The 20,344-nt window shown below is 40.7% G+C and overlaps 1 protein-coding gene across 3 annotated transcripts in view; it reads right to left on the reverse strand.

Annotated features, from left to right (window-relative positions):
* The window catches only part of fnip1 (folliculin interacting protein 1), a 38,946-nt gene that overhangs the window by 6,295 nt on the left and 12,307 nt on the right, over window positions 1-20,344 (reverse strand). Inside the window, exons 2-12 of one of the 3 annotated variants that reach the window (XM_057821080.1) lie at window positions 20,098-20,227; window positions 17,389-17,529; window positions 15,118-15,218; window positions 14,970-15,044; window positions 14,805-14,899; window positions 13,842-13,925; window positions 9,405-9,476; window positions 8,291-8,426; window positions 7,984-8,185; window positions 6,026-6,111; window positions 1,587-1,733 (exon numbers count right to left, since the gene is read on the reverse strand). In XM_057821080.1, coding sequence (XP_057677063.1) covers window positions 1,587-1,733; window positions 6,026-6,111; window positions 7,984-8,185; window positions 8,291-8,426; window positions 9,405-9,476; window positions 13,842-13,925; window positions 14,805-14,899; window positions 14,970-15,044; window positions 15,118-15,218; window positions 17,389-17,529; window positions 20,098-20,227 — 1,269 coding nt within the window. The remainder of the gene's footprint in view (window positions 1-1,586; window positions 1,734-6,025; window positions 6,112-7,983; window positions 8,186-8,290; window positions 8,427-9,404; window positions 9,477-13,841; window positions 13,926-14,804; window positions 14,900-14,969; window positions 15,045-15,117; window positions 15,219-17,388; window positions 17,530-20,097; window positions 20,228-20,344) is intronic. The other 2 variants (XM_057821082.1, XM_057821081.1) reach the window with 2 other exon arrangements.

Raw genomic sequence — 20,344 nt, forward strand, 5'->3', positions numbered from 1 at the left:
ACGATTAAAAATTTTAATCGAGTTAATTACAGCTTAAAAATTAATTAATCGCAATTCAAATCATCTATAAAATATGCCATATTTTTCTGTGAATTATATATATATTCTGTAAAATAAATTGTTGGAATGGAAAGATAAGACACAAGATTGATATATACATTCAACATACGATACATAAGGACTGTAGTGGGCATTTCACTCTACTGTCATTTAAATCTGTCTATGCTGTCCTCACGCCGAAGCGTCTAATTTTTCCAAAGCTAGACAGCTAGTGAACGACGCCTTAATAATCAGACTTCTTCCTTTTTCATCTGATTTATTAATAAAATGGCCTCAAACCATTGTCCTCTTTAGACCGTCGTAAAGCTAAAAAAAAAAAAGTTCACAAGCATTGCATTAGCAACAACGTTAGCTTAGCACGCTATACAGGTTAACTAAACATAAACAAAAAGCGTCTCATACAAAAAATATAACATTTCGTTTATTAACATAATATGTACATTCTTTACAACAACCATACTTGTCCAAGGATCATATAAGCACAACAGAGACGTCGTGCAGCCATATAGAACTGGCAAGAAAAAAGTAAACCATGTCGCAAAGCGACCACAAGAGTTCGCTGTTAGACAGCATAAAAAGCCTTGCTGTAAACCTTACCAAAAGGCAGAATACTGTCTAAATGGGACATGTGCGTTAATTGCGTCAAATATTTTGACGTGATTAATTTTAAAAATTAATTACCGCGCGTTAACGCGTTAATTTTGACAGCCCTATATATTATACATTAAAAATCATTTATAAGCACTTCAAATGTAATAATTATGATATTATAAACATGTTACTGTCCCACAGTATTATTTTTAAACAAGTAGAAAAAGGCTTGTTTTTATTAAATGCTTCATTGACTCAAATCCGCTCAAGCTGCTCACTTACACACAATGAGTTGCCACAGCAACTGTTTAACAAATCAAATGATACTTGACACATGCTGCGCTTTGAAGTTTCGGCTTACAAGCATCTCTGGCAAGATCCAACTTTAACGTCTGTCATCGTTAACTTTAATAAGCAACTCCAGTGGACTGCCTGACCAAGGAAAGCAGCAGGAGGGAGAGTGAGACTACGTGATCAGATCGGGACAGCTCATCTGTACATATCTATTTTTTAATCGAAAAAAAATCTGCGATGGACTGCAGGTACCACGTAGCGAGAGATCACTGTCTGTAAATAACGCTTTAAAATGTGTATTTAGTTTTTCCTAAGCAATTGATTTCTCAAATCTTACAACAACTTTTTACATGACCAATTTGCACACCAACAAAAAAGTTGAACCACAAAAATATCCTCTGTGGACATACACAATAAACATGCTATTATAAGATTAATTTTTTTTTCACTAGACGCTGCACGCTGCAATGAGTACTGAATATGTTTGCCTGTGCTCAGCACCAGGCCTTGGCTACCAATTGACGAAAGCACAAGTAGCAGCGCTCTGGCATCTTTTGTCGAGGCGACAATAAGCAATTCGTGATCGGCAGTGACGGGGCGGGTGTCAAACCGGTCGGACGGAAGAAAGTGTGTCACTCAACTGGTTCTTGGAGGCCTGCTCCATTAGCTGTGAAAACTCTCGCATGAAAAGGCTACACAGGTGGTTCTTTTCCGACGCGCCCGACATCATGGTCAGCCACACGGGCTCGGCCACGCGAGGCATGCTGTACAGGTCGCATATGGTCATCCTGGAGGGAGCGGGAGAGAGAACAGACGTGTTATTGTCCTGGAACAAGACCTCGCTGTGGAGACCCCCCCCACCCCACTCTCCCTCGCCCCGATTGCAAGAAGGCCAGGAGTTTCCAGGGAGGGAGACGGAGGAGGTGGGGGGGATGTCGGGCACGTCTCGGCCAGACGCCAGCATTAGACGCGGTTGTGGGAATCTCTGAGGGCGCAGGGAATGTCAGACTGGAAACATGGAGCTGTTTGAGACACACTGACTGTTGAAGTTGAAGTGGAACTCATTGGCTGCCATTGACGTTGCTAGACGTCCAGCCCGTTTGTACTAGGAGTTCTTGCAACCATCCCAGTTCAAATGGATTGGTTTTCTACCATTGACAAAGTAATTTAAATTCACGGCAACATTGGTTCAAACCTCACAAAATTTGGACTTTTTTGTATCAGTTGGAACTTTGAAACCATTAATCTGATCGAACTAAGATCACATGACGTTCCTCAAGGGTCCATTCTCGAACCGCTTCTGTTCAACATCTATATTTTAGCTCAGATTATACTGTAAAGCATCTCAACATCAACAGTCATTTTATGCAGAAGACACACAACTCTACATTTCACTACTATAGTACCTTATTGGTAAAGGAAGGAAACTGGACTATATTACAGCAATCATCAAATCCCTACACTGGCTTCCCTGTGAGTCAAGCAATAAGATTTTAAAATCTTACTGCTGGTCTGCAAAACACTGAATGGTCTTAGACCAAAATACATGCTTGATTTGCTAGATCTCTACGAAGCATCTAGATCCCTTAGGTCATCTGAAACTGGTTTAGTGTGTGTGCCAAGAAAAAGAATTAAGCAGGGTGAGGCAGCATTCAGTTGTTATGCTCCTCACCTGCAGAACTAACTAACCTCAAGATCTGAGGTGTGCGCAAAGTGACTCTTTCTTTATTTTAGGGCTGGAATCACTATTGTTTACAAAAGCCTACTCCTAACTTAAAGGGAACCTCGGATTTAAAGACTTATAGGCTCTATTAAGCCACAATTGTTCTCTTTTACTAAAATATGTTATCATAAACACATAAAATATTGCCATTGATTTAAAAATCTATGATATTTAGTACATGTTTTGACATACGGAGGGCGTCATGTTTAACGTGCGCAATGGAGGCTCGGGGTGAGTGTTAAGGTCACTAGACGAACACTACCGGGTTACTCCAATTCCTTCTACTCGGCGAGACGTCCAACACATCCGCACATCGGTTAAAAGCGGCGAGTACTTACTATTTGGTCTTTTTTTTAGTCTTTTATTACCTTTTCATTGCCTAAAAATACATTTTGCATGTGTTTCCCTCTCATAATTTTATTTTAAGCATTGTGTTTTCTTGTGGTAGCATTAAAGCAGATTATTGATCTGTTGACCACATTAGTCACGTAGCATATTTCAACCACCCTTATTTGATACTACTATGTTTAAGTACTTTCTTAAGGCATCTTTAGTATGTTCTGTCTGTATGCATCTAAATAAAATAAGCTGAAAGCGCACGGTAGTACTTTGGGTGTCAAATTCACCTCTTGTAGATGTTTCGCCAGTGTAGCACATTTTGGCAGAACACAGTTTTTTTTTCCTACTCTCATGTTGTCTCATCCCGTCTTTCCTGTCCATTTTGCTTTTGCTGCTTGTTTTGTTAAATATCGACAGTGCTGTCTTGCTCATTAATGTTCCTCTCAGGTTCAAATCGAAAGAGTTGAACAGATGACATGTTTATGTTGCTAGAGTCGTGCTCTGGAGGCCCGGCAGCATTGCCATGTGACGTCACCGCCCTGCGACGTCAACAACAATGGCAACCTACTAGTTAAACAAATTTTACACATTGTATAAAAACGAAAACATCAAGAGGGGTTTCAATATCAAATTATTTCAACTCATAATAACGTTTAACTTTTGCGAACTACAAGCCTTTCTATTAGTGGATCCCTTTAAAGACCTGTTGCATTCTATCACCCTCCTTTTCAGATATGCAATGACTGATACGTACTATTCATTTTATTTTTATGTGTATTTCTTATTTTAGTAGGCTGTTTTTAAATGTGTCTTCTTGGCATGTTTTAATTACCTTGTGTTGAACTGCCTCTTAACAGTTGTCATTAAGAGAGTTCCAAAAATTCGATTATTAGATGCATCGCGATTTGACACGTGACAAATTGATTACGATTCAAAAAGGTTCAAAAACGATGATTTTCCCTAGTAACTTAATGGCAGCCGCTCGAAGCGGAGCGAAGTTCAAGACACGTCTGCCGCCCGGACACCTTTAACGGACGCACCCACAACTTTATGATGGATGCTGCCTGTTACTGAGCGAGAGATTAACTCCTTTTCAAAAGACTGGAAAATAAATTTGTGTATGAGAAAGGCAGGTATGAGACAGGCGATCGTTATTTTTTAGAGCGAAAGGGGAAAAGTGATAGTTTGTTGCTCCTTGTCTTTCAGTTCTGCAGCAGTAGTTTCAAGTCATGTTAATTGAAAAATTTCCTGAGTGTGTTGCTAAAACCCGTGTGCGTCTATAAGAGGTGAGTACACGAACACTCTTGTACTGTTTAACCTATATTACTGTTGTTGAGATGTTAACAGCTAGCTCCGAGCACTAAGCTAACTAGCTAATTTGCTAACGTGTATTTATTTCATATGCAGAATGTGTAAAATCATGATTAAGTACAGCGGTTACACTACAAATTTGCAAAATAGTACAGAAATCTGTGAAAACAAAGTATATTGGTTAAAAGAAGTCTTATTTCTAAAGACACTGTTTCCAGAATATGTGGAATTCATTCCACCTTTGTTAATTTTATTGTATTGTTGAGAGAAATCAGTACAGCCTTTAAAATGGTTAATGTTTTTGCACTTTCTTATTTAAAAAAGAAAAAAAAAACTTTTTGTTGCATGGGCATGTTTCCATCGTTCCTGTTGAATCATGAGGATATTTTCAATAAATAATGGACATAAATTTGTTCGTCTACTTTATTAATTAGTAATGTACGATGCATCGATAATCGTGATAACCATGATCATCGTCAATACCGTGATCATCGTTCAATAATCGAATCGTAGCACCTTGAATCGTAATCGAATCGTGAGGTGCCTAAGATGGCACACCCCTATTTGTCATACTGATTTCTGTTGGCGGCCAAGGGTGATACTGCCCAACAAGGATGCCCCCTCAAATTGTTCATTACTCATCATTCAACTGACGCAATATTAAGAAATGCTCATAATATATTCACGTTCACAAGTGGACTATTAAAAAATATTTAAAATATATATATATGAAGTTTAACAGCCTCATGAAATAAACTTGGGTCTAGCAATGCTTTATTTGTAGACTTTATTTGTAAAAGCCCAGCTACTCACACTTAGCCCAGCCCAGACGCCTTTTGCGATTTTGCCAAATTCACGCCTTATCTATGTCAGCATGTCTTGGTTTGTGTGCAAGTACCCACGTCAGAACAGAATGAGGGTTAAGGCATCTGGTAGGGTTTTGTAATGTTTCAAGAAGTCAAAGGTAGCAAATAAAAAGGCAGAGGCCAGGCCACTTAAATTTAGCTGAACCCTGAAGGTGAGATTGTGCAGGTATTTTGTTTGTGCCCCACTCTACTATTCTGGACTTGGAGGCTGGGGTTCGCTAGATAGGGTTGCCACTCAGAAGGGCCGGCTGCCAACTGTCATATGACTATGACACGCAGGGAACCTCAAGGCACTTTGCCAGCTGCCAGTGTGTGCGGCGACACATGAGGTCTACTTTACCCTTCTGTTATGTTGCAGGTCAAATTGACCCGTTTTAAATAAAGGTGACATAACAGTAGGGTTAAAATGGACATTTGTGTGTGCATGTGTTCAGTCAAACTTCTTATAACTACACACACTGACGCGGTCCACTTTTAACCTCCTTTTAGTGCAAGTCAAATTCATCCCTTGTCCCACTGTAAAAAGGTGACAGTGTGTGGGCCGCACACACTAATGCCAATGTTTTTAGCGTAAGTAGTACACATTTGAGGGATGTGCTTTGAACAACAGGATTTACTATGGAAAACCTTAACTAGATGGCTGCCATTGGCGGTGCTAGATGTTCAATTTGCACTTGGACTCCCAGTTCAAATCGATTGGACGTCTACTAGTGATAAACTAAATTAAAGTGTTAATTTTATGGTTGGACGTCTGTCATCGTCACTGGCCCTGAAAGAGTTAAATGAACCTTCAAAGAATAAGTGTGACTGTACGTATAAGTGACAGGAAATTGGCACCTACCTAAACTCAATGAGCCCGTCAACCATACGGCTGTAAGCCAAGGCTCTCTGGCTGGCGTCAGCTGACCGTCGGCTCATCTTCATGGCCTTATGGGAAGGTGACATAACACACAATTTTTAGAAATCTGACTCTTTGGAATTTATGAGAAGGTGGGGTGCGAGGGATGTGATGGGACCATGTTGCTTGCCGGTGGGGATGGGGGGGTGGAAATGCGATGCCAGCTCATAAACAATATTTGTGAGTTACAAGTTAATGTCAGTCACTGCAATATGACAGCTTACTTTTTATTTATATGGCACTAGGACAAAACATCAGGGTACATCTGCACAAAATAACGACTATCCCAGAACTACAGTGGTATGAAAAAGTATCTCAACCTTTTGGAATTTCTCACATTTCTGCATAAAATCACCATCAAATGTGATCTGATCTTTGTCAAAATCACACAGATCAAAAAACAGTGTCTGCTTTAACTAAAACAATCCCAAAATTTATAGGTTTTCATATTCTAATGAGGATAGAATGCAAACCATGACAGAGGGAAAAATAAAAAAGTGAACCATCACATTTAATATCTTGTGCCCCCCGCCTTTGGCAACAATAACTTCAACCAGATGCTTGACCACCCCAGAATGTGTATTTGTTCTTCTGAAACCATTCTGAAGTTTTTGTGCCCCCTGCCTTTGGCAACAATAACTTCAACCAGACCCTTGACCACTCCAGAACGTGTATTCTGTTCTTCTGAAGTTGATTTACTTCTATGTTTTGGATCATTGTCTTGTTGCAGCATCATTCCTCTTTTTAGCTTTGACTATCTGACAGACAGCTTCAGGTTTTCCTGCAAAACATCCTGATAAACTTTTGAATTCATTCTTCTATTAATGATTGCAGGCCCTGAGGTAGCAAAAAAGCCCCAAATCATGATGTTGGTGAGCTGTTCCATTTTTCCTCCACACGACGTTGTGTGTTACTCCCAAACAATTCAACTTTGGTTTCATCAGTCCACAAAATATTTTGCTAAAACTTCTGTGAAGTGTCCAAGTGCCTTTTTGCGAACATTAAACGAGCAACAATGTTTTTTTTTTTTTAGACAGCAGTGGCTTCCTCTGTGGAGTCCTCCCTTGAACATCATTACTGGCCATAGTAATACATATAGTTGATGTGTGCTGTGCACAGAGATATTGGACGGTGCCAGTGATTTCTGTATTTCTGTTTAGCAGACACTCTTGGGTTCCGTTTTACCTCTCTGAGTATTCTGCACTGAACTCTTGGTGTCATCTTTGGTGAACGGCCACCTCTTGGGAGAGAAGCAACAGTGCCAAACTCTCTCCATTTGTGGACAACTTCTCTGACTGTCGATTGATGAACATCCAGACTTTTAGAGATGGTTTTGTATCCTATCCCAGCTTTATACAAATCAACAATCCTTGATCGCGGGTCTTCAGACAGCTCTTTTGACCGAGCCATGATGCACATCAGTCATTGCTTCTCAGGGCAGCTTTAAACCACTCATCATCATCATCATCATCGTGATTGGGCATACACATGACTTAAAATGTTTGGTAAAAATTGGTTTCAATTACTCTTTAAGTCTCCTTAGGCAGAGGGTTCACATAATTATTTTCCCCTTCTGTCATTGTTTGCATTCTATCCTCATTAAAATATGAAAACCTATAAATGTATGGGTGGTTTTAGTTAAAGCAGACACTATTTTCATCTGTGTGATTTTGACAGAGATCAGATCACGTTTGTAATTTTATGCAGAAATGTGACAAATTCCAAAGGTTCAGATACTTTTTCATACCACTGTATCTGTATGTCATTAATTCATAGTTATTAGATGATTACATAATTTAATTACACTCTTGTTCATTGATATCGTTTTGTTAGTCGCTAAAAAAAAAAATAAAACAGTAACATTTAGGAGCAAACAAAAGTTGAAAAAGTAGGTTATTCACCTGTTCGATAGCACTCTTGAGTTTGTTCATGTGGCTTTCAAAGAGCGGGAAATGTGAGAAGAAAAAGTCCTGGAAGCGGCTGTTCTCCTCAGGGTTGGGTGATAGTGTAAAGATGACGCCGATGGCGATTTTCTTCTTGCGAGCCACGCCCAGGCTCTGCCCGCCACTCTCGTCTGACATATTGAAGCTCTCCTCCACCGACCTGACAATGGACAAAAGAACAATTTGGGAATCTTTTAATGTTTAAAACTATGTCTCCGGAGCACAGAAAAACACCCCGAATGCAATGAGAGTAAGGTTCACTCACCAGCGCGGGAAGACACCGTTCTCCAGGCTGGTGGTCTGGCTACGTCGCCACCGCCGCTGGTAGCTGGAGGCGCAGCTGCTTGTCAGCGAGGAGCCCGGCGATGGAAAGGGCGTGATGAGAAGGCTGCTCAGGGATGCTGGAGAAAGATGGGAAGATGAGTTTGCTTCAAAAATTAAATTTAAAAAAAATATTTTTTTCAATATTATTATTGAAAGCAAATATACACATTATTTATCAACAGTTTGGTTTGTTAAAATAAAATGTTTATAAAATGTATATACAATGTTATTATTTACAAATTTTCAAATGAATTAGATGAAAAAAACAGACAAGTTCAGGTCAGTCGAAGAGGAGTATATGTAGATGTAAAATTATCTATTTCAATGAAAAAACTCATCTGTCAATTTTGATATTGCTATAATTAAAACCCAATTATGCACTAAATAACATTAAAAACACAAAACTTGATTATATTGCCATTAAATATCTAAAATATATGAGTACTTCATGAAGTAAATGAATCTTTAAAATGAACAAAAATTGTTTTAACACATTTATCGGAAGATTTTTCGAATCCATTTGTAGCTGAGAAATAAATACTGAAATAGCTCATGTATCATCCATCACATGAGGCCGTGTAGGATTCCTGCATCGCTGAGGTGATCCAGTCTGTAGACTGAACTGTGCTGCGGAATACAGCCGTTCGTGTGCACAGAACAGCTGATGCTCGCTGGGTTTATTTTCTTAGCAATAGACTGAAGCTGTGATGTGTTTATGTTTGCAGCATGACTAGTCAGTACATCATAGAACTCTGACTTCTTGGGGATAATCACTGTGTGTAGTGCTACTATCTACTATGATTCAGACCTTTTTTTTAACGCTAATAAAAAGGTTCAAACACACACGAGTGTTTGCCTATAAGGTAACGGAATTAACCCTTTATAGGGCACTCATTGACAGCTTTGTCTTTCCCTTTGTATTTTTTTTAATTAGCAAAAATAGTCACTTGCCCTATAAAGAGTTAACAGCTTACACACGGCAGTTCCAGAATAGCAACACTAGTGTATTGTGTAACTGTTCTTGACCTGCAAGCAATCTCTCCTGGTGAACCTACCTGAGCGTGCGATACCACTGTCTCGCTCGTCATGCAGCCCTCGGCCAGGCATGTCCATTGGATGACTGTGGCCTGGTTAAGGATGGTGACGGTGATGATGCCAGGAAAGAAGAAAACAAGGAAAAAAAACAGCAGAAAATTAAAATAGACGTTGCGTACGATAATGCCCATTTGTGGAAAGGACGTCCCTGAATTTTCAGTCCAGTTTAAGGCTGGATTTTTGCCCAATTCTGTCAAGACTGGCTTGCATATATTATTTATCTGTTTCTTGATTATTGTGAGACTTAAAGCACTAAATTCTGAATAAAGTTGACAATAGAATTGTGGTGTAAATCCAGTCTGGTATAATCTATGCGATCATTTCCACGACAATGCACCATGCAACACTTCACACATGCAATTTAGAAAAAGAAAAGTGCACTTCCCATGTTGTAAAATGAAGAAATGTTACTGATAATGCAACGGGCACTGCTGGTACAAAGCTGTGCTTAGTGAAGGGGATGAAATAATATGTACTTACTTACAACTTCTACAATAATGTAATAAAACACTGTCGGCAGTAAAGACGAGGTACACGTGCTGTTTGGCGCGTATAATAATAGACGTGGGATGTGGGGGTTCCCCTCACACTGTCAAAATTGGCCCACTTCAAAATGCAAGCAAGCTCATTTTTGTGCACGCACTAGAGGATTGACATTGTTTGGGTGGATGCTTTCAACAAGTAAGGATAACATCAGTTATTGCACACACACGCACACAATGTCACACAAACACCCAGTTAGTACAAGAGTGAGCGTTAGTTAAGTCTGCGAGTAACACCTTTGAGCACCCATGCACAATGTGTATTCCAGTGGCGATAAAATATACAAGTAGCAGATGCAATTTGAGTGTATTTTTCACGAGTGGCGTACACGATGGGGGATTGAGATACACATGAAGCAACCCTCCTTGTTATGTAAGCGTTCAAAACAACCTGCATTGTAGTTTAAAAACTTGAGGAGTAATGATTTTGCTCAGATTGAATTTTTGCCAGCCTTGTTTTATGTTTTTATATATATTTATATTAGGGGTGTAACGGTACACAAAAATCTCGGTTCGGTACGTACCTCGGTTTTGAGGTCACGGTTCGGTTCATTTTCGGTACAGTAAGAAAACAAAATGCAAAACATAAATGTGCTAGTTGTTTATTACATACCTTTGTGCTTTCAACAATAGGAACAGTAGCCTATACAAAGCTAGAATTCTGCTCAAAAAGTAGCGGGTATTGAAAGATAATCAAACAACAATTTGCCTTTCAGACCCCGCGTACTGGTCAGCCTTCTTTCTGAAAGAAAGAAGAAAAAAGAAGTGCTGTGCTAAAGACAAAAGCAATCCCAATGACAAAGATTTTAACATGTACGAGAGGCATTCAAAAAGTAATGCACTCAAGTGCAAACTGTGCCCCGATCTACCACTCAAGAGATCTGATGGAGTCAAAAAGTAGGTTACGATTGCATAATAGTTTGAAAATCAACCGGATCCACCGTATTTTACACGAGTGACTTCCGGTCTGCCAGATCCTAGCTACCGGTAGTAGTATTGATGCAGGAGGGTCGCGTCTCACGTCAAATAAACTCTGCCGTTCTTTTCGCGTGCGTTGCGTTGAGCCGCTTCTGGGATGCGTCCAACACGCAGCCGCACTGCAATTGGTGTGCATTGGCTGATCGACTTTAATGCCCACGTTTCACTGCGTCCTTCGCGGCGGCTGCGTTGTCGTGCCGTTGACGTTTCTGGGTTATATACCGTCCTACCGTGTTGGTCCTCATTATAGTAGACGGAGTAAATATAATCTACACAAAGAAACTGTAACCTGATGGACTCACAGCCTCGAAAAGTAAGGGTTACATTACGTCAGAAACTCGTTCGGTATGTCTCCGTTCCAAACCGAGCACAACGTACCGAAACGGTTCAATACAAATACATGTACCGTTACACCCTTAATTTATATGTGTATTATATATATATTATATATATATTTATGACTAAAACCTTTTGAATTACCCTTCTGTTATGTGGTTTAAAGTTTAGAACTACTGTTAAAATAAATAAGTATATGATTTTAAACACCAGTATATAGTCATGTGAAAAAAATAGACCCCATGAAATATTCAGTTCTTTACTAAGAAATGTTCATATATCAATGTCTGATCTTGTTTTTCTTTTACTCTGGAAAGGTAAACAACAAAAATAACATCGTTTTACTCATTAAACCAAATATATCAACAAAAATGTATATTCTAACCGAGGAAAAAGTTAGGACACCCTACCACCTAATAGCTAGTGTTACCCCCTTTGGTTGGAATAACTTCAGTGAGACGCTTTTTGTAGCTATCTACCAGTCTTTGACATCTGTCTGAAAAGAAAGTTTGCCCCACTCCTCAACGCAGAATACTTTCAGATGTGAGGTTTCTTGCATGTTTGGCCCATTTCAAGTCACCCCACAGCATCTCAATGGAATTAAGATCTGGGCTTTGACTCGGCCATTTCAGGATTTCTTTCTTTTCATCCAGCCCTTAGTGGATTTGTTATGATTTGGGTCATTGTCATGTTATAGGGTCCAGTTTTGATTTAGCTTTAATTTTTTCACAGATAATCTCACATGTTCCTCAAGCACACTCTTATACACAATAGAATTCATAGTGGATTCTATGATGGAGAGCTGACCAGGTCCTGCTGCAGCAAAGCATGCCAAACCATGACACTTCCACCTCAATGCTTCACAGTTGGCATGAGGTTATTTTCCTGGAATGCTGTATTGGCTTAACGCCAAACATGTCCTATGTTCTGGTGTCCAAATAATTCAATTTTAGAGTCATCTGTGCAAAGAACATTATTTCAGAAGTCCTGGTCTTTGTCTACATTCACTCTGGCAAACTTCAGTCTGGCCTTCATGTTCTTCTTGGAGAGCAAAGGTTGCACACCTCCCATGGAGGTTAAAATTTGTGAAGTCTCTTTCTGATTGTAGAGGCATGTACTTTCACACAAACAGTAGCAAGAGCCTTCTGTAGGTCCCGTGGTGACATTTTAGGGTTTTTGGAGACTTCTTTTAGCATCTTGCAGTCTGCTCTCGGGGTGAACTTGCTTGGATGGCCAGACGTCGGCATGTTGACAGTTGTTTTGAATGTCTTCCACTTGTAGACTATTTTCCAGACAGTGGAATGGCTGATTTTATATACTTTGGAGATCTTTTGAAATCCCTTACCAGACTCATAAGCGTCTACATCTTCTTTCTGAAGGCCTCTGACAGCTCCTTTGATTTCACCATGGTGTTTTTTCTCACTTCAACAATCAGTCACTGTTGGAAGTATTCTGCGTTGAGGAGTGGGGCAAACTTTCTTCAAAGACCGATGTCAAAGACTGGTAGCTGACTACAAAAAGCATCACACTGAAGTTATTTCAGCCAAAGGGGATATTAGGTGGTAGGGTGTCCGAACTTTTTCCTCAGTTAGAATATGCATTTTTGTTGATATATTTGGTTTGATGAGTAAAACAATGTTAATTTTTGTTGTTTACCTGCAATCATTTTCTTTTCCATGGATAAAGAAAAACAAGATCAGACATTGATACGTGAACATTTCTTAACCCTTTATTACCAAACGTATCACATTTGATACACCTAAAATTTCATGATTTTGAGACTAATTCAGAATTTTGACATTTCTTTTTGGGAAAAAAAAAAGATGGATGCAAGTCAACACAAGCATCAGGGGGTTCCATCAGAAAAAAAAAACAGGATTCAGGAAGGGTTATAGATATTAGAGCGCTTATTACACATATTCATTTTAACAAATTTGAAAAAAAGGTTTTATTAGGACCTTATTTTTCAAATTTTGGGATTCTCTGATAATTGCTTCATGTTGCAGGTATTAAAGGTTGGGGTGTCCTAATTTTTACACATGACTGTACATTTCAAGTTTGGAGCATGTAAAAAAAAAAATATATATATATATATATATATATATTTGCAATAATATTACGGTTGCTAGTTTCATTCAACTAAATAAGGAAGGCATTAACCTAGCTCTTATGTGGTGAGTGCAAATAAAAATAGAAAATACTTTTTTAAGGAAAAAGAAAGGTAGTTATTTTGATTGTATTATATGTATAATCTGGAAATTAATTCATTTTATATTATTGTATATAAATGCATATCCAAACAAAAACAAGGCCCTTGAAAATGTACCATTTGTTCCTTAAATGCATAACCAATTTTTTGAAAACCAACACCACAACAAGCAGGTTACTCATGTCTGCAAACCCATCTTGATCTAAACGCGCACCAAAAAACCCATGCTGCCATCAAGTGTGCAAACATTACAGAAGAGGCAGCAAAAACATGCAAGTGGCGTAAGATGGCAGCCATGTTTCTCTGTCTTTTTTTGCTTTTAAAACGCCAACCTGAAAAGAAAGATGCGCTTTTGATGAGACGCAGTGGGCCCTGCTCAGAGAAGGCCCGTCGAGGGCTGCAGAGCTGAGAAAATCCTGCGCAGCACAAACACACAAACATGGGACAGAGAGAAGAGAGGTGGCGGGAATGACGGGAAGGAGGGAGATGGACAAAAAAAAAGAAGAAAAAATGCTTGTTAGTGAATGAAGAGGGAGGAAAGTTGGAGCCCTCCTGTCATCATAGCAGACTTTACAACATGGAGCTTTTTAGAAGAGTGGGGGAAAAAAAAAAAAACAGCAAAACGATTTATAAGTATCAAATTCTCTCCTATAATAGCTAATTTGTCATTTGCAGCACTGGAATATTTTTAGAATTTTCTGTGAATAAGGCTGTGAAAGAAGATTTTACCCACAGTTCTTTATAATTCCTGGCATTGATTTCATTAAGTAAATGTATTCAGAAGTGTCCTGTTGGACTTTTAAAATATGTTGCTATAAGTAGAAGTACTGGCAAGAAAGTCTTGAACGTCCATTTTGCTGTTATGAAAATGGATTTGAGGGTTCAAGCGAAAAACAAATGTTCCCGCATTCCCGCAAAAATAACCCAAACGACCAAATGGCGAGTCATCAAACTTAGCTATGCTACACCCACGCAAAATGGCTAAAACGAAAAATCCTTGGAAAAGTACCAACTAGCTTTGACAGAAACCTGAGGCCGGCCAACCTGACCCTAAAATATCCGCTTTAAATGAAAATGACAGGTTTCTGTCTTAAAGCAGGGCTTTCTGAGACTTCTTTGCGGCTCTCCTCATAAAGATCAAGATCAAATTTCATTTTAGTCAGTGAAACCTAGTGGTTTCAGGGACTGAATTTTCTAAGAACAAAAAAAAAAACTCCTACAAAACACATTTTCACCAGAAAGAAGACACTTCATGGTGACTGCAGGCTACAGGAGTGTGTTGTTGCTATGGTTACCTATGTTCCCCAGGAGATTATTTGGCCCTGTGTTTTGATCTGGCCGCAGGGTATTGCTGCTGTCTTGTGCAATGAACTCCAAACTGTCCTGTAACCTGTGAGAAGGAGAAAATCAGGAGATCATAATAAGACAACCTTTGTGGCTGTGTATGTGTGCATACTTACGTGTTGAGGCTGCCATAAACGCTGCCTCCCGTCCTGGCCGTGAACACTTTACTCAGCATTAGTTGAGGCGGCGACCTGACATGATAAGGTACACTCATGAGACAGATTATTAGGTACACACTTGGATGAAAAAGTAGTTTATTCTCACCTAATTTGGTGTATTTTTAGCGTGGAGCCTTTGTAGCTCATGGCCACCGAGCCAAACATCATCTCCCCCAACATGACCACGTCGGACGAACACCTCGAAGCCTGTGAGTGTACATCAGTTTAAACCAGGGGTCAGCAACCCAAAATGTTGAAAGAGCCGTATTGAACAAAAAAACCCCAAATATGTCTGGAGCCACGAAAAAGTGAAAGCCTTATATAAGCCTTATAATGAAGGCAACACATGCTGAATGTATCTATATTAGCCTACTATCAAAATGACTAATCCATAATGAGCCTTTATATTTACCTTATTTTCCGCACTATAAGGCGCACCTGAAAGCCTTCAATTTTCTCAAAAGCCGACAGTGCACCTTATAATCCGATGTGCCTTATACATGGATAAATATTGGTCAATCATGGCATGACATTCCATTTAGCTCAGCTTCATTTTGTGGATGCATAACGTAACGCCAATCGCTACTACTACTATAACTACTATTGCGCCCTATACATGAAAACAGTTTTGAAATGGGCCATTCATTGAAGGTGCGCCTTATACTCCGATGTGCCTTATAGTGCAAAAAATACGGTAAATGTTTGTATTTCCTGAAGTGCCTATAGACCAGTGGTCTCCAAACAATTCCACATAGGGCCACAGTGGGTGCAGGATTTCATTCCAACAAAACAGGACCACACCTTTTCACCAATCTGGTGTTTTATAAGTGTAATCAGTTTAGAGCTGAAACGAATACTTTAAACTCGAGTAACTCGAGTTTAAAAACTGATCCGAATAATTTTATTCACCTCGAGTAATCGTTTATTTTGACAGCTCTAAGCATCACGTTTTGCTCGGACTACTTTTAATGCGGGACAACGCGCTGATGTCACGTGCATAGAGGAAGAAGAAAAAAAAAAAAAAACTTACTGCAGCCGACAACCGCTACATACGACACCGACGTTGCTAAATACTAGCCCGCACGATGCTACGTTGGTAACAGGTAGCGTCTGATGCGTCTCATAGAGATCACAAGTATGTTGAACTAGATGCGACATGACAGACTCGGCCGCGTCTGGGCAGCGTTAGTAAACAGCCGCCATCTTAAAGCAGTAGAGCGCTATTCGCTAATAAAGAGCGCTAAGCGCTAATAAATAAGATTAAGTAATGCCCCACGGTACTGAGGGGTAAACTGCCAATAAACAAAAAAGAAGAAGAAGAAGAAATAAGATTAACGTTACTGTCACTAGCTTACATAACATTAGCCATGCGGAGGGCTAGGTTTCTATTAATTATGACCACTGTCGATGTGTGGCTAACGTGTCTTACATACAGGCTTTAACATAACATAGCGTTGTGGAGTGATGAGGGTGTAAAATAAAAACTTAATAATGCTAACTATCAATTTTAGCTCAGTAGTCATTGCTGGATAAAACACCAATCAGCACTGATCCCTAATGTGCTCCAATACAGCCTGTATCATACATTTATTTTGAACACTGCAAAAACTCAAAATCCTATAAGGACTTACAGTTTAGACTAACTTAAAACTTAAATAGAACTTAAAAATGGCTTGACACTAATAGAAACTCAATTGAAATTTTTGTTACATCTGAGATGCAATTGTTGGCTGTTTTCAACAATATACATCGAAAATAAAGACAGTGATTGACTGAAAATGGTTCAAGATTAGATGAAATGTCTTGTTTTCTCATGTATATTTATAATCGCTCTTCACCTAAAAATATATTTGTTTTATCCGATTACTCGATTAATCGATAGAATTTTCAGTCGATTACTCGATTACTAAAATATTCGATAGCTGCAGCCCTAAATCAGTTGATTGCAATCAGGTGCTGCTTGTTTTAGTAGAAACCACATTGGTTAAAAGGTCTGTGCTTGATCGGTATGAACAAAAACCAGGACCCACAGCGGCCCTCGTGGACCGGTTTGGAGACCCCTGCTATATACAATGACGCACCACATGATTACTCTGTTGTATGATGCCGCCTCAAGTTTAACCATTATAATATTAATGTGTCAGAAGAATGTGTCATTTTTGTCCTACTACAGAAACCATATTAAAACTAAAATATAATTCCATCCCCCATCTTTTTCCATTTTCAAAGTTTTGTTTTTTTTTTTTTTAGACTCCAGGGAGCCACTAGGGAAGCGCTAAAGAGCTGTATGTGGCTCAAGAGCCGCGGGTTGCTGACCCCTGGTTTAAACGGTTATGTATAGCTTTTTTTCAGCCTTCCTTTTATTTATGGTCGCTACCTGGAAACGGAGACCCTGGTCTTTGGTTTCCCTCGCGGTTTCGGAGGCGCAGGAGGACGAGGAAGAGCTGTCCAGGGAGCTGCTGCTGCCCCCCGTCGGTCGAAGCCGGAAGCATTTACCGAACATCTTACCCTCCGTGGCCTGCGCACATTAGATAAGGTAGTCGGTAAGACAATTGCCGTCAAGTGGGCATTTTTTCACATCACAGTGGTGATATTCACCTAAAATACTCTTATCATTTTGAAGTTGCAAGTTAAAAAATATGAAAACTCATATTATGTGCTTAATTGCCACAATATAGGCCACACTTTTATGGCAAATGTTTACATTGTGGCCTACATGATCCAAAATGCAATGTCAAGGTATGTCAACACCAGCTCTTTATGGTGTTAATAAAATAAAATAATAAATAATAAAATAAAGCCACTTGAAATAGCGACGATTTATGGAGTGAAAAAAATGTTAATATTGAAGAAGAAAAAACGCAAAACCTTTGTCTTAAATATCTTTTTTTCTCCTGCTATTTGCGCAGTCAGCCCTAAATAGAGAGTAATAATGTCCAAAAAAGGAACAACTCTTTCTCGTGGAATAATCCATCTAATAACTGGTTGCTAGATTTACTTTTTGTTTAAAAAAAAAAAAAAAAAATCAAATTTAACTTTTTTACATCATTCACAATAGAAACATTTTTTACTCATAAAATCGATATAACGCCCGGGCTTATTTGTAATTGGTCTCAACTGTTTGACACAGAGAATGGAAGTCTAAGTGCCCGGGTTGTCTGAACACTTTTAATGTTTCACATTGAGAGTCTGATATACTCCCATTGTGATCATTCAAAATACCTTTTTATTATGACAAAGCAGCAAACAGAAAGGGATTATGGGGGGACAGAAGAAAAGCAACACAAGAGAAGAAAGAAAAGAAACACACAAACAACAACAAGAAATACATAGAACATCTAGACTAATTATTAATATGCTGGTGCCATCGTCAGCGAGATGTATTTCCGGTTTACACCATGTGGGGGCCTATTGGCCAGTGAAAGAGGGGGACGGGGGTTGGGGTGTCTATACGCTAAGTGATTGAAAGAGGTAGAGTGTACACAAATCAGTTCTGTGATCTAGAACCCAGTAATCATGTGAATCTCTTATGAATGTAAGCCCGTTGGCGACCAACCCTACGCCGCCCCATCGCCAGTCCCGGCACCAGGACCCCCAACCCGAGCATGCCCAACCGCATCCAGCAGCACGCGAGCCCCACGGGACGCGAGACAGCCACGCAGATGGGCGGAGAAGCCGTGCGGGAGCCAACCCAGGGCCACGGCCCCCACCCAGCTAGCCCGGGGAGGGAGGGTGGTCGGGGGGCCGGGGGGGTCAAGCGCAGCCCATCCCTCCCCCCGCAGCCCAGCAAAGGAGCCATCGCCCCCCGCCCCGGGATCCAGGGTGGTCCCCCAAGCCACCCGCGCACCCATCAACCGGCCTTCAGAGATGGCAGGAGGGGACGCACCACCAACCCCACGTCTACCCCCACCCCCGCCCGCCCACCAGGGCCACGAGCCACAGCCGCAGCCCCCCGACTGGCACGGCACGCCACGGGAACCCCAGCGGCCCACTAAGCCCAAGGCAGGACAGGGCCCCCCGCCGGTGCAGGCAACACCCCGCTGATACACCGGCGCCCAGCCAGCGACCCGCGACGGAGCGCAGGGCGGATGTCCAGTCAGAGAAGAGGGGAAGGCGGAGGCAGGAGAACGCCGAGGAACTGTAATGGGGCGATGCAAGATCGGAGCCCCGACCCCCCACCCCACTCCCTCGGCCGGCAGCCCAGGCAGAGGGGAGGCCGCACCCCAGGAGCCACGCCATGAGGAAAAAGTGTGGGACCCACCTACCACCCTATTACTGTGGCTGCCAGGTTCCCGGCTGGCAGCCATCACCCAGCACCGTGATGGGATTGTGAGGGGAGGGTAGTGCAATGTATGCATTAAAATAGAAGAGCTTGGCTTGGGGCAGTGGGACCGCCGCATGTAATTGGTCTCAACTGCTAAACAAAACGGTTAAAATCAACCGCGCACTTGTTGGAACCCATCCAGTACAAATAGTTCACAGCACACACTGTAAGTGAAGTAGCCGCGTTGCTTGCCAAATATTTATAGTAACAGTCTCCTTGCACAAAAGAAATCAACTGAACAACCAGAAATACCCCAATCAAACTCGTCTTCTGTCACATGTCATCATTCAAAATCTGTTACATGAACAGAACAGCTTGACACAAGCCAGTCACAAAATCCACAGCACACTCAGCGCAAACTGTGAATGTCATAACTAAGGTCATTTCTTCTTGAGAAATGACACCTTGCACAATGGAAGTCACCACATCGGCCTGAAAAAACAGCATAGATGCACGTACAGCCTATCTGAAAGCAGACTGTCATGTGCTTGTTAAGAGAGGAATGTGAGTTTGTGTGCGTGCGTGTGTGATTTGTGTACACAGAGGCCAACAGCATGTGACTGCCAGTCATATGACTCTTACAGGACCTCGAGAACGAACAAGCAAAGTAGCACAACAATCAAACCTCCTCCTCCCTCACCCACTCATTATCATTATCATTCTTCTTGTTCTTCCTCTTTCTCCACACTGTGCTCATGTTAATTCAGGTAACAAGCACTCTGGCAAAAGTACCGAAGACGAACGGCATGTGCAGCGACTCACAGTGAGGTGGGTATCATCCGTGCCCCTCTTCTTGGCATTTGAGTCAAAGAGGACGTTGCGGCCGCGCCTCTCACAGTCCTGGTATACGATCAGCCGGATGTGACTGGGCTCCAACTGGGGGATTGGCCAGCTACACGGATGGAAAAAAAAAAAGAGCGGTTGTTAGGCCATTTTATAGTAATGACATGAATGGTGTTTCAGCACTAATAGAGCCAGCAGTGAATAATTTCTGACAGTCAAAATGAGA

This window comes from Corythoichthys intestinalis, chromosome 18, assembly GCF_030265065.1.
Source record: "Corythoichthys intestinalis isolate RoL2023-P3 chromosome 18, ASM3026506v1, whole genome shotgun sequence".
In the NCBI taxonomy this organism is placed as follows: Eukaryota; Metazoa; Chordata; class Actinopteri; order Syngnathiformes; family Syngnathidae; genus Corythoichthys; species Corythoichthys intestinalis.